Source organism: Solenopsis invicta, chromosome 13 (assembly GCF_016802725.1).
Source record: "Solenopsis invicta isolate M01_SB chromosome 13, UNIL_Sinv_3.0, whole genome shotgun sequence".
Classification (NCBI taxonomy): Eukaryota; Metazoa; Arthropoda; class Insecta; order Hymenoptera; family Formicidae; genus Solenopsis; species Solenopsis invicta.
In genome coordinates this window covers 12,798,757-12,811,422 of record NC_052676.1, presented here as the reverse complement: position 1 = coordinate 12,811,422, position 12,666 = coordinate 12,798,757, and the positions used below count along the sequence as shown (strand labels likewise).

Below are 12,666 nucleotides of genomic sequence, written 5' to 3'. Positions count from 1 at the left end.
AGGCATGCAGTTCTTTTAAATTTAATAGTAAAAAACGTTTTTGCATTATTATCCGTTTATTAAGGAAATGGCATTCTTCATTCCAGGCATTATCCTGCTGTTTATATCACTATTATAAAACTCAATTACTTTTTCAACAGTAGTTTGTGGTAAAACTTTCCCAACTCTTTTAGTAGTATCAGCTAATACGCCATGGTTGAATTTCAATTCCTTAGATTTTTTTGCTAAATATCGTGATGCACCAAATTCTTTTACTATTTTTCTCACACTCCAAGACGACGGAGCTATAGTGAGAATTCGCACCCTTAAAGGATCATTGTGTTTCAAGGTGGAAAATTTTTGTTTAAGACCATCAAGCATTTCTTCCAGTTCAATTTCTCTAGGTGATCGAATGTTATCTTCATTATAAGAAATCTCTGAGTTATCAATATCCATTGTTAATGAGCTTCCATCACATTCCATATTTGTGACACAATCATTAGATTCATCTAAAGACATATCAACATATTCAGTCCTACTTTTTTTCCTACATGCACAACAAATTTTAGAATTAGTCGGTATCTCAGGAAATTTGTCCCGAATGAATTTTGGTATCACTCGTAAATCTTTACCACAATGTCCTTTTTCACCAAGTTTCTTGAATGGATTCATACATCTATCTGTACGAGATTTAGCCGACATTTTTTATTTTGGATGTGGTACAGGTAAGAGATAATTGAAATAATTGTAGAAAAAGTAAAAGTCGATAAAGAAGAGACAAAAACGTGAGTTGAATATTCTATTTAACATAAAAAAACTTATTGATTGACTGAATTGCAAACTATAATTAATTAACTCAATAAATTCTGTGACTAATAAATGTCTTGTGATGAGGTTCTCTAATCCAAAACAAGACGAGAAAATTTGAAAAATGAAAAAATATTGCTGTGCCTTTTATTCCATATGTGTAGTTTTTTATGTATGAGATATAAGCACTGCCACATCCATCTAGCGGCGATACCGCGTACTACTCGCAGGTGTACGACTTTAAAGATAGATCTTTTGGGTTCATGCAGTGAATATGTCGTCAATATATTTGATTTACCTGTTCGCTATCGACTGTCAATCTTATGTATTTTGATCAACAGATGCTGCTGCATTTTTACGTGATGTTTGCTAACACTATTTGCAATAAAAAAACTGCTTGGCGTTTGTTAACAGTCTGTCATCAATATGTTCGACATTTGCTTACTGTTAACCACTCTGTCATATATTTTACCAAGATTATTGCATATTAACAAAAGTGTGCTACCATAATTGACTATAGCAAAGTATGTTTTCTGTTTGCGGTTTTTCTACTAACTAATCTGTTGCCAACATTTGCAATTGTAAAAAATGTTATGAGGAATAATATAAGTTTCAAAGTAATTTTAAGTAATCTTACTATTATTCTGTGGAGAAAATGTTTTTTAAAGAACAATATTTTCTGTACCGTAGGTTTTTTGTGACGTACTTTTTCAGGACAAGGATAATGAAATGATTCAAAATTTTGTATGCAAATGTCTTGATAGCCAGACCATGTTGAACAAGGATTTTTACGTGATTCATTTATACACGCACGCGTATGAGCGCGCGTATCCCCCCTCCCCCCACCTCCCCCCCACACACACACACTCACACACTTACACATAAGGATTAGACCTCTGCTACGTCATATCTTGCACATTTATTCACGTTATTATGTATTTTTCAAAGGCTTTTTTCATTCTAGCCGTGATATTAGGTCCGCCATTTTGAATTTTCCAAAACGCCAAACGGCATCGAAAAATAGACATTTCAACGAAAATTTTAAGCCCTTTTCGAACATTTTATCTCAAAAATTGAAATGGGCAGCAGGGGTGGCCTTTTTGACGGAGAATGCCCCATATATATTGTGACGTGGCAGTTTTATCTGCCTCGCCACTTCGTCCTCCGCCTGAGCATAGCGCAAGGAGGCGCGTAAGACCGGGTCGGGCACTCAGCGAAAGAGCGAAATCTCCGGCGGGACTGCGGCGCGTATTGATTTCCTTTATTTATTTGCGGCTTATTTCATGTATCCGCGGGCACCTCGACAAACGTCGCCTAAGGACCCGCGGCAGCGAGGAGGATGGGCAGCGGCAGGACAAGGAGAAGGCGATCGTCCAGGGCCGGCGCACGGAAAACCGACGGCGGAGAGAAGGACGAGACTCGACGTGGTGACCAATATGCGCCGCGCCAAAGAGGCTCGCGATTGGCGCAGCCGAGGGACAGGCCAGGGCGGACGAATGGCCAGGACGAGGGCCGTCGAATGCCGGCTGTCCATCAAGGAGTGTAGCGGCGAAGAGTCGTCGCTGGGAAGATTCTGCTGCTGTCGTCCGCAGGGACGACGAGAGCGACGAGGATGTCGGATGCCGACGGGGACCGCACGACACCTGCGGAGACCCGACACTGCGCTGCCGTGACGTCACGGCTAGATAAGGGCGGCCGCTGATAGGCCGCGCCGCTAGGCGCAAGGATATCGCGCACCCTGTGGGAGGGGTAGCGCTCATCGATCGCGCATCGAGCGCGATCCTCTCGGCTTTTGCGTGCGACCCGTTCGACTGCGTGCGTGTGTGGAAACGAGCGAGCGAGTGCGAGATATCGGTCAGCTATCGGCCTGTCCGCTATCGGAAGGAGTGCCCGGCCTTGGCGAGCTTCGTCGGAGCGAGGGGAGGACACCCGAGGACCCGAAGGAGGACCGTGCGGAAGTCGAGGTGACCCTCTAACCTTCGTGTAAAGCCACGAGCTGTCGATGTCGACCGGCTCGCGTTCTGAGGTGGAGCCCTTAGGTTCGTGTGCGAGTGCGTCCGCCGCGTGGCGATTGAACGCACCTTGCTTTTTAGTGTTTGGTCGGCTCTCCACCTCAAGCGTGAGACCTTGTCGAGGCACCCAGCTGTCGGCTGCCGCGGGTACGTTGACTGTCCCGCCGTAGAAGCTCGCGGACGACCGGCTTCCCGGGAAGCCGCAAAGCCCTCGCGCACGTGCGCGAGTCGTGTCTCGGCCGTGATCGCACGGCCGCTCGGGCTATCGGTGCGTTGTTACAGCGTGCGTGTTATATTAATTTTGTAGCGCGGTTCCGGCGACTGCGTTGTCGCCGGCGCGAATCTTATTGTACGCGCTTTCGTCTTGGAATTACGGGGCTCGCTTTAGCGGAGGCTCCGCGTTCGCGTTCTTGCCGCGCCGGTCAGAGCGCGCGTGATTGGCTGCCGCGCTTCACGCAGGACCAGTCGTCGTGATCGGCGCGTGTAGCGTAATTATGGTCGGAGTCGAAATAATTCCCGCGTCCGGCTTACTAATTTCTGTTGTCTACTCCTTATCTCGTTGTTTTTCTTTACTACGCTAACCGCTTTTTTTTCTTATTTGATTGTATACCATCGCTATTATTCACTGCAATACATGTGTTCTCTCTCTGTTATATCGGCCTGACTTTGCTTAATTTCTCGCCTACCCGTCTCCTCCAGTAAGAGAGCCGCTTCGTCCCTGTCTCCGCTACCCCGCCCCTCTACCGGTTAGAGGAGCTAGCTGGCCGCGTGCGAGCGACGATTCCGCTTTTGTGTGACGAGTTATCGCGTGATACGAATTGGCGTTTAGCGTGGAAAAGTGAACCCGGCGACGCGACCGGCGTAATCGCGTCTGGCGCCCAATTTCGCGATTTGGTTGGAATCTAGCTGTCGGTATTCTCGTCGCTCTCGCGCGCGCTTCGTGTAGCGTCTCCGCTACCTTGTTTGATCGCGTACTTCGCCGTTGCTCTCCGGCGTCCGAAAAGTGCGTGACAATATATATATATGTATTTGTATATTCATATATGTGTATATTGAACAAATGTGGCTATTATATTTTGCGTGTGCCATACGTGAAAAATTATTTTGGGGAATAATTTTTATTTTTTCTGAAACGTTACCGAAGACGCGTAAAGTTGTCTATCTATTTATGTTTGAAAGAAAGAAATTAAAAAATGTTACAATCAATATGTTAGATATTGTCATTATGAAGCGTCATTTACATACAGAAACATAAACTTGTGTAAGAATGAAAAACTGAGAAATAGAATTTCGTATGAAGCTGCTTGTGTAACAGAAATAACCAAATTGAAGACAAGACCAGCGGCAAGACGCAGTGGTGTAGCGGTTAGCCCGTCGGACTGTCACGCCGTGGGCCAGGGTTCGATCCCAGCCGCCGCCGCCGTTACTGTCGTCTTCCGCATAGGCCACGATAGATAGGCCTTTTTTTCCAGGATGTAATTCCTGTTCCGCCGTGCCGGCCTAACTCAGGTGTACTATCCGCTGCCGGCTGAGATGTTACAATCCGCCCTCGGGCTTGGGCCCCCCGAGGGTATCGCAGTGTAACTGCGATTCCCCCTTTTGCATTAATAAAAACGTTATAATTTTTTTTTTAATACAGTTTATGATGTAAGCATAGTAAAGTCATTTACATTTTCTTTTTCACGTATATTAAAGTAGAAGTATGTAAAATTAAATATTTCTGATTTTTTATGTAAAATTATATAAGTATTACTTCATATTAGTATAGCTTTGAAGCGTTCTCGTAGATCAAAGCTTATTATAAAGCTCATAATCACACCGACAAGATTAGCAAAAAAAAAAGAATAATAATTTCAAGTAAGATTGGAGTCTAAAAAAACATTTCTTGCATAAAAATCTCCTTTTGTAAAAATATTACTAAAAACTTGTAAAAATGAATGCTGAAAATTATAAACTAAAGAAACAAAAAATAAAAAATTTTAAAGCTTACAAATTAAAAATCTTTATTTTCAGACTTACTATTTTTTATTAATGCAAGAAAAGACTACTCTTTTATGTCATAAATGTAATTAATACTAGAATAAAATTTATTAACATTTTTATAATGAAAATGGGTGCATCATAATACTGTCTCTGCGAGTGTATTTGCAAGTGCACACTTTGGAACGTACATCCTGATGCAGGCGACACAAAAGTGTTTCCTAGATATTGGGCAAAGGTTTATTCTCGGCCGTCTACATGAATAATGCTTCACATTTGTTAGGGTACAATAATTGATAATTGTTTACTAAAATTGTATGTAATGTTTGTAAAAATTACATAAGAATAATTACAAGTATGACAAACAAGACTTCAGAGGCTGCAAGTTTTTGAAATGGTTCACCTAAAGGGCGCCAATACGTAAGCGTGAATCTCGCCGGGCCTAGGAGATTGCGCATTACTTGCGCAGTGGTGGGGATAAGGTAGAGCGTGGCAGTCACACTTGCATTCGCGTGCCGCCACGTGCCACGTTTTGTGGTGAACCGTTTTACGAGTGTGATTTGATAAAAATGAGATTAAAAAAGGAAGAGTGAAAGAGAGAGAAAGTGAAAGGGGAAAGTGATAGTGAGAGAGAGAGAGAGAGAGAGAGAGAGAGAGAGAGAGCTGAAGAAGAAAATGCAGAAAGGGAAATCAAAAGAGGCCATAAGAGAGGGCACACTTCGTACGAAGACGACAATGACGACGAGGAAATGTAAGTAGACCTTACCCTACATATATAGTAGTGCACAGTCGCGGTCATTAGAGTTGCAACACTTTTTGTTCGATGGTTTTTGGAATGCAGACTTGCTCATCGAGCGGCGAACGTAATTTGTTAAATCTGCACGTAAGAACAAATTACGTTTGCCGCTCGATGAACAAGTCTACATTCCAAAATCCATCGAAGAAAAAGTGTTGCAACTCTAACCACGACTGTACAATAAAAAAAAAAAAATTTATTTGAGCCTTGTGCCTGTGCCCGAGTTGTACACGAGCGAGACAAAAAGCTATCGAGAAGAAATGGCGAGGCGTGTTAAATCTCTCATCATCCGCGACATTCGCCTCGTGGTATCTTCTCGCTGATCGACTCGCTCGAATACAACTGGACTATGAATTGAAAATTGTCGACTTCAATAATTTGTATTTCGGCTTCTAAGAGAGTCCTTTTTTTAAAAATTTGCACACACCTTTGGAATAACATTAGAGTTACCAGTAAAATTTTGAAGAAGGAATCCTCTCAGAAGTCGAGTTATAAATAAATCTTTTTTTATCTTTTTCTAATTTTTAATGTTTGTGTTTGTATTTCAGCAAAAAGTGAAGGCGTCATTTCACGATTAGTTTCGAGGTCTGAATGCGCTGGCTGTGGTGATACAAAAAAAAAACATGTTTCGCCACAGCCACCGCCACCGTCACCACCACTACCGCCTCCGCCACTACCGCCTGCATCGCCATCGCCGCCACCGCCGCCGCCGCCGTCATCATCGCCGCCGCCGCCGCCGCCGCCGCCGCCGTCATCATCGCCACCACTGCTACTATCGGCGGAACGTAGTCTTCCAAGATATATTTTGTCAAACGAGTATCCCATGAGCGGCCAACGTATGCCGACACCGTGTCTCATGGGATACTCGCAAAATATGAGACACCGGGCGCCGATCACGAGCACCGCCACCGCCAGTAATAACGCACAAGGTAATACAATATAAATATAAAAAATTAGACACATGCCTACGCACACAAAGGGAGATAGATAGACAGACAGACAGACAGAGGGTTGGAGGGGGGAGAGAGAAATTTTATTACACGACTTGCTAAGTCGTGTAATTGCTGCTAAGTAATTGATTTAATAAATAATTAATCCTAGATCTTGCTCAGCTAAATTACTAACAGAAATAATTGAAGCCTTACCTATCCATGAATAAAAAAAAGCATTTGGGATCTAAATAGACGTTAGGAGATACATTAAATATGGCGATATAAATTAATAAGGCTGATCATTAATATTATAAATAGTACAGAACATTTTAATTTTAGCAATATAGAAAATATTACAGTAGAAAAAATCATAAAAATTGCATTTATGATATTATTAGCAGCAATTACACGACTTAGCAATTCGTGTAATAGAATTTTCAATTTGTGTTATATATCCAGAAAATTCTTGTCCTAAAGTCAATGGAGTTGCCTATATATATATATATATATATGACTGCTTTGCTACAATCGTACACACATGCGCGCTTGCGCGTATGATAGTAACGAAACAGTGTATATGTATGTATGTGTGCGTGGGTGCGTGTGTGCGCGCATATACACATACTAATGTTTCTTTTTGCAGCAAATGAAGAACATGTTTCGGCCCGCGTTGCAACAGGCGAAAAAAGAAGGTCAGTATATGCAACCTAAAAAAAAAAAAACGGAAACTTTAAAATGTTTTCAACGTTTTTTGCAGGATATATTGGTGGTGCAGGATATGGTGGAGGATCTGTAGACGCGCCACCAATAAAAAATCATCCGCCTTTTACTGAGGCGTCCAATCCGCCGCCGCCCACCCAGGTATACTATCCGCCGCCGCCGCCGCCGCCGCCCACCCAGGTGTACTATCCGCCGACGCCGACTCAGGCGTACCATCCGCCGCCGCCGACTCAGGCGTACCATCCGCCGCCGCCGACTCAGGCGTACCATCCGCCGCCGCCGACTCAGGCGTACTATCCGCCGCCGCCGACTCAGGCGTACAATCCACCGCCGCACACTCAGGCGTACAACCCGCCGCCGCCGGCCCAGGTGTACAACCCGCCGCCGCCAACCCAGGCGTACAATCCGCCGCCTCCGACCCAGGCGTACAACCCGCCACCGCCGACCCAGGTGTATAACCCGCCGCCGTCGACCCTGGCGTACAATCCGCCGCCTCCGCCCCAGGCGTACAACCCGCCACCGCCGACCCAGGTGTATAACCCGCCGCCGTCGACCCTAGGGTACACCCCTCCTCTGCCGACCCAGACGTACAATCCGCCGTTGCCGACACAGGCGTACACCCCTCCTCTGCCGACCCAGGCGTACAATCCGCCGCCGCCGACTCAGGTGTACAACCCGCCGCCGCCGACCCAGACATAAATTGTAGCAATTTTTTTGTATTTTTATAAATAAAAATTATCTTAACGTACAGAAAACCAATTCATCAATTTTTCAACCTTTTTCTATATTAAAAGTACATTGGAACAAAAGTACATGTAATTAATTCATTTAATTATACATACATACATACATATATATATATATATATATATATATATATATATATATATATATATGTATGTATGTATGTGTGTGTGTGTGTGTGTGTGTGTGTGTGTGTGTGTGTGTGTGAGTGAGTGAGTGAGTGAGTGTGTGAGTGTGTGAGTGTGTGTGTGTGTGTGTGTGTGTGTGTGTGTGTGTGTGTGTGTGTGTGTGTGTGTGAGTGTGTGTGTGTGTGTGAGTGTGTGTGTGTGTGTGTGTGTGTGTGTGTGTGTGTGTGTGTGTGTGTGTGTGTGTGTGTGTGTGTGTAAGTAAAAAACGTATATAGAATAATACGCGTGCGCGCGCGCGTTGCAATTCTGATCCGCGACACGAAAATCTGAAATCGTTTCGCTAAGCTGTGCAGTGTTGCCGGCTTGTGCAGTGTTGCCGGCTTGTGCAGTGTTGCCGGCTTGTAACGAGAGAAATCAAAAACGCTCGAGACAGAAGAGGATAGGTCGAGAAGAATAAACTGCTTGAGAAAGAAAAAGACAGTAGAGCTCCTCACGCATCTTTCTTACTTGACACTGGGTCGAGAGAGAAAGCATGATCTGACGTAGACTTATGACAACTGCGGTGTCCTCGCCGTTACTGATGTCGATCGAGTACACGTGTATTGGTCTACGATAGTTAGCGTGCCGTTCTAGGCGCTTTGTTACATCCTATTAGGGTTTTTCTACTAAAAAATATTCTCGTTTTTGTTGGCGATGGAACAAAAATTTTGCAATATTGCGGGAACTCGACGATCCTTGATCAAAAATTTAATGATTATGTAGTATTCATTCATAAATGTACTACATACAGCAAAACCATAGAACTGGCTATTTAGACATTCTACAGAAAATAATAAAATATTTCTAGCACCTATAGTAACATTACGGAAGAAGAATTACTAGTTAGCTGCATAGCATGCGTGGAAAAACGTTGACTACCCAAGCAGAACAAGGAGTCATCACGACATCAAAATGATGTCAAAGTGACTACATAATGATCATTAAAAGTCACTTTTCAATCAATTACGTTAATCATTTTAATGTCATTTTGACACAATTGTGTCAAATTACTATACATAAAAATTATTTTTACAACTTATATATTGTGACGTGGCAGTTTTATCTGCCTCGCCGCTTCGTCCTCCGCCTAAGCGTGGCACGAGGAGGCGCGTACGACCGGGCCGGGCGCTCAGCGAGAGAACGAAATCTCCGGCGGGACTGCGTTGCGTGTTATTTTATTTATTCATTCGCGGCTTATTACATGTAACCGCGGGCACCTCGACAAACGCCGCCGAAGGACCAGCAGCGGCGAGGGAGACGGACCGCGACAGGAAAGGACGAGGGCGATCGTCCCGGGGTCGGCGCACAAGAAAACGCCGACGGAGAGGAGGACGAGACCCGACGTAGCGACAGATAAGCGCCACGCAAAGGAGGCTCGCGAAGAGCACAGCTGATGGACAGGCTGGGGCGGACGAACGGCCAGGACGAGGGCCGTCGAATGCCGGCTGTCCATCGAGGAGGGTAGCGGCGAAGAGTCGCCGCTGGAGAAATTCTGCTGCTGTCGTCCGCGAGGACGACAAGAACGACGAGGATGTAGGATGCCGACGGGGACCGCACGACACCTGCGGAGACCCGACACTGCGCTGCCGTGACGTCACGGCTAGATAAGGGCGGCCGCTGATAGGCCGCGCCACTAGGCGCAAGGATATCGCGCACCCTGTGGGAGTGGTAGCGCTCATCGATCGCGCATCGAACGCGATCCTCTCGGCTTTTGCGTGCGACCCGGCGTTCGGCGTACACGTTGCGTGAGCGAGCGAGCGAGTGCGAGCTATCGGTCTGTTATTGTCGGTGGCTATCGGAAGGACCGATATCGGCGAGAGTGTCCGGCCTGTCGAGCGCGTCCACTAGAGGATCCCCGAGGACCTGAGGAACCAGGAGGAGGAGCAGAGTTGGCGTCGAGGTGACCCTCTAACAATTGTGTAAAGCCACGAGCTGTCGGTGTCGACCGGCTCGCGTTCTGAGGTGGAGCCATTAGGTTAGTGTGCGAGTGCGTCCGCCGCGTGGAGATTGAACGCACCTTGCTTCTTAGTGTTTGGCTGGCTCTCCACCTCAAGCCCGAGACCTCGTCGAGGCACCCAGCTGTCGGCTGCCGCGTGTGTTTGAGCCGTCCCGCCGTAGAAGCTCGCGAACGACCGGCTTCTCGGGAAGCCGCAAAGCCCTCGCGCACGTGCGTGAGTCGTGTTACGGCCGTGATCATACGGCCGTCCGAGATATCGGTGACTTGGTGTATCGCGCGTGGTCTATTAATTTTGTAATGCGGTTCCGGCGACTGCGTTGTCGTCGGCGCGAATCTTTTACTGTACGCACTTCCGTCTCAGAATTGCGTTGCTCGCCTTAGCGGAGGCTCTGCATTCGTGTTCTTGCCGCGCCGGTCAGAGCGCGCGTGATTGGCTGCCGCGCTTTGCGCGGGACCAGTCGTCGTGATCGGCGCGTGTAGCGTAATTATGGTCTGAGTTGAAATAATTCCCGCGTCTGGATTATTAATTCCTTTGGTCAATGCCTTATCGCTGTGTCTTTCTTTCGTACGTTAACCGCTTTTCTTTTTTTTCTCTTATTTCATTGTATGCTGTTTCTATTATCTGCAATATATGTGATCTCTGTCTGTTACCTCGGCCTGACGTTATTTAGTTTCTCGCCTACCCGTCTCCTCCAGTAAGAGAGCCGCTTCGTCCCTGTCTCCGCTACCCCGCCCCTCTACCGGTTAGAGGAGCTAGCTGGCCGCGTGCGAGCGACGATTTCGCGTTTTGTGTGACGAGGTAGCGCGTGATACGAATTGGCGTTTAGCGTGGAATGAACCCGGCGACGCGACCGGTGTAATTGCGTCTGGCGCCCAATTTCGCGATTTGGTTGGAATATAGCTATCGGTATTCTCGTCGCTCTCGCGCGCGCTTCGTGTAGCGTCTCCGCTACCTTGTTTGATCGCGTATTACGCCGTTGCTCTCCGGCGTCGGAAAAGTACGTGACAATATATAACAATTTTTAAAAAATATTTGTAAGTTTATAAATGCTCTTTTATTATCAATTCAATTCAATTTTCTCAAGAATACAAAAGATATAGTCGCCATGAAAATTTACAATGAGGAACGTCAAAAAAAGGTATTAAAATTGTGACATATTTTTTGTGTCCAAATTCAAGTTTATATAATTGTAGAGAAGCATGTTTGAATTTATTGATTTTTTTTAAATACTACACTTTACAAAAAAAACAATCTTGTCCCGAGGAATCGAACTTTAAACCTTCAGCATAACAGTCAAGAATCATGAACATCCAGCCAGAGAGGTCCGTTTACAATTCTTCTTCCGTAATAATACTATAACTGCTGAAAGTATATTTTCATTTTCTCAATAATGCTTGAATAGTCGGTTATACACATGTGTAATAATAATAATAATAATGTATCTGTATTGAAAATATTTATTCATAAAATAAAAATATTTACTCATCAAAGTCGATAGAAATAAAAACTATGTATAAATGAGTTTCTTTTGGCAATAAATATAATAAAGCTGATATCTTTTTAGGCACACAAGCCTGAAAAGATATAAGCTTTATTATATTTATTGCCAAACGAAACTTATTTATACATAGTTTTTATTTCTATCGACTTTGATGAGTTCTTTTTAATATATCTTTTTCAAAGTTGACATACTTTTAAAAAATATTTATAAGATAAGAAATATAGATATGTACAAGAGTAATGTTATGCAAATTATAAAAATTTAAGAACCTCCCGGTGCTCGCAAAATTCTTATACATAATTATAATTTTTATTATTATTAATAAATCGGAGATATCGTTTGTGTACGTTGTCACAAGCGCAATACATGAGCGGTGCTAATTTTTGACACGCGCACGGGACGATTCCGCGAGCGCGACAATTCTGCGAGGAAGAGACGTGTTTGTTGGCCCAGCGGGCGCGCGGCCGCGGGGGAACCCGTGCCTAACTCCGATGTCGTACGCTTCGGCAGAAATGATGTACCTCGGCGCTGGCGCTCGGCTGCCGCACACACGCGAAGCCGCACACGTACGTGTCTCGAGACAGCGCGACGGAGATCGCGGAGCGGCCAGAAAGTGATGGGAGTCGCTACGGTCGTGCATCCTCCTCGATTGACGCTGAATCAAGAGAGAAAGCATTTTACGACGTGAATACATGGGCAAATTTGGTGTCTTCTGCCTGCGCTATGCGAGCGGTATATTATTTGGTTGGGCGTTGTTTCAATTTTTAATTACATAAAGAAATTTCTTTATGCAATTAAAAATTAAAATTATTTGGATACGAAAATTTGTTTGAAAAATAATGTAAATAGAATTACGATTTTTAATAATTTATTACAATTATGTCATCACGGCAATATAGCTTTAATTCATACGACTGTTATTTTATGTCGAGACATAATTTTCATTAATTAATAGAACTCGTAAATCTCTTTACACACTTACTTTTTAAAATAATCTGTATTAGAAAATAATTTCAATTCGATTAATTTATAGAAATATTAACATTATGTATGATAAGCTACTTTACTCT

At 44.4% G+C, this 12,666-nt stretch overlaps 2 protein-coding genes across 2 annotated transcripts; both read left to right on the top strand.

The window, feature by feature from the left end:
• The first annotated feature begins 5,041 nt into the window (after nt 1–5,041).
• LOC120359343 (leiomodin-2-like) lies at nt 5,042–6,981 on the top strand. Its single transcript, XM_039456486.1, has 3 exons — nt 5,042–5,529; nt 6,123–6,285; nt 6,966–6,981. The coding sequence occupies exons 1-3, from the start codon at nt 5,454–5,456 to the stop codon at nt 6,979–6,981; spliced, it is 255 nt and encodes an 84-aa protein (XP_039312420.1). The 5' UTR covers nt 5,042–5,453.
• A 180-nt stretch (nt 6,982–7,161) lies between these two features.
• Nucleotides 7,162–7,974, top strand: LOC120359342 (extensin-1-like). The gene is made up of 2 exons (XM_039456485.1): nt 7,162–7,198; nt 7,264–7,974. Exons 1-2 carry the CDS (start codon nt 7,162–7,164, stop codon nt 7,923–7,925), a joined length of 699 nt encoding a protein of 232 aa, XP_039312419.1. The 3' UTR covers nt 7,926–7,974.
• The last annotated feature ends 4,692 nt before the right edge of the window (nt 7,975–12,666 follow it).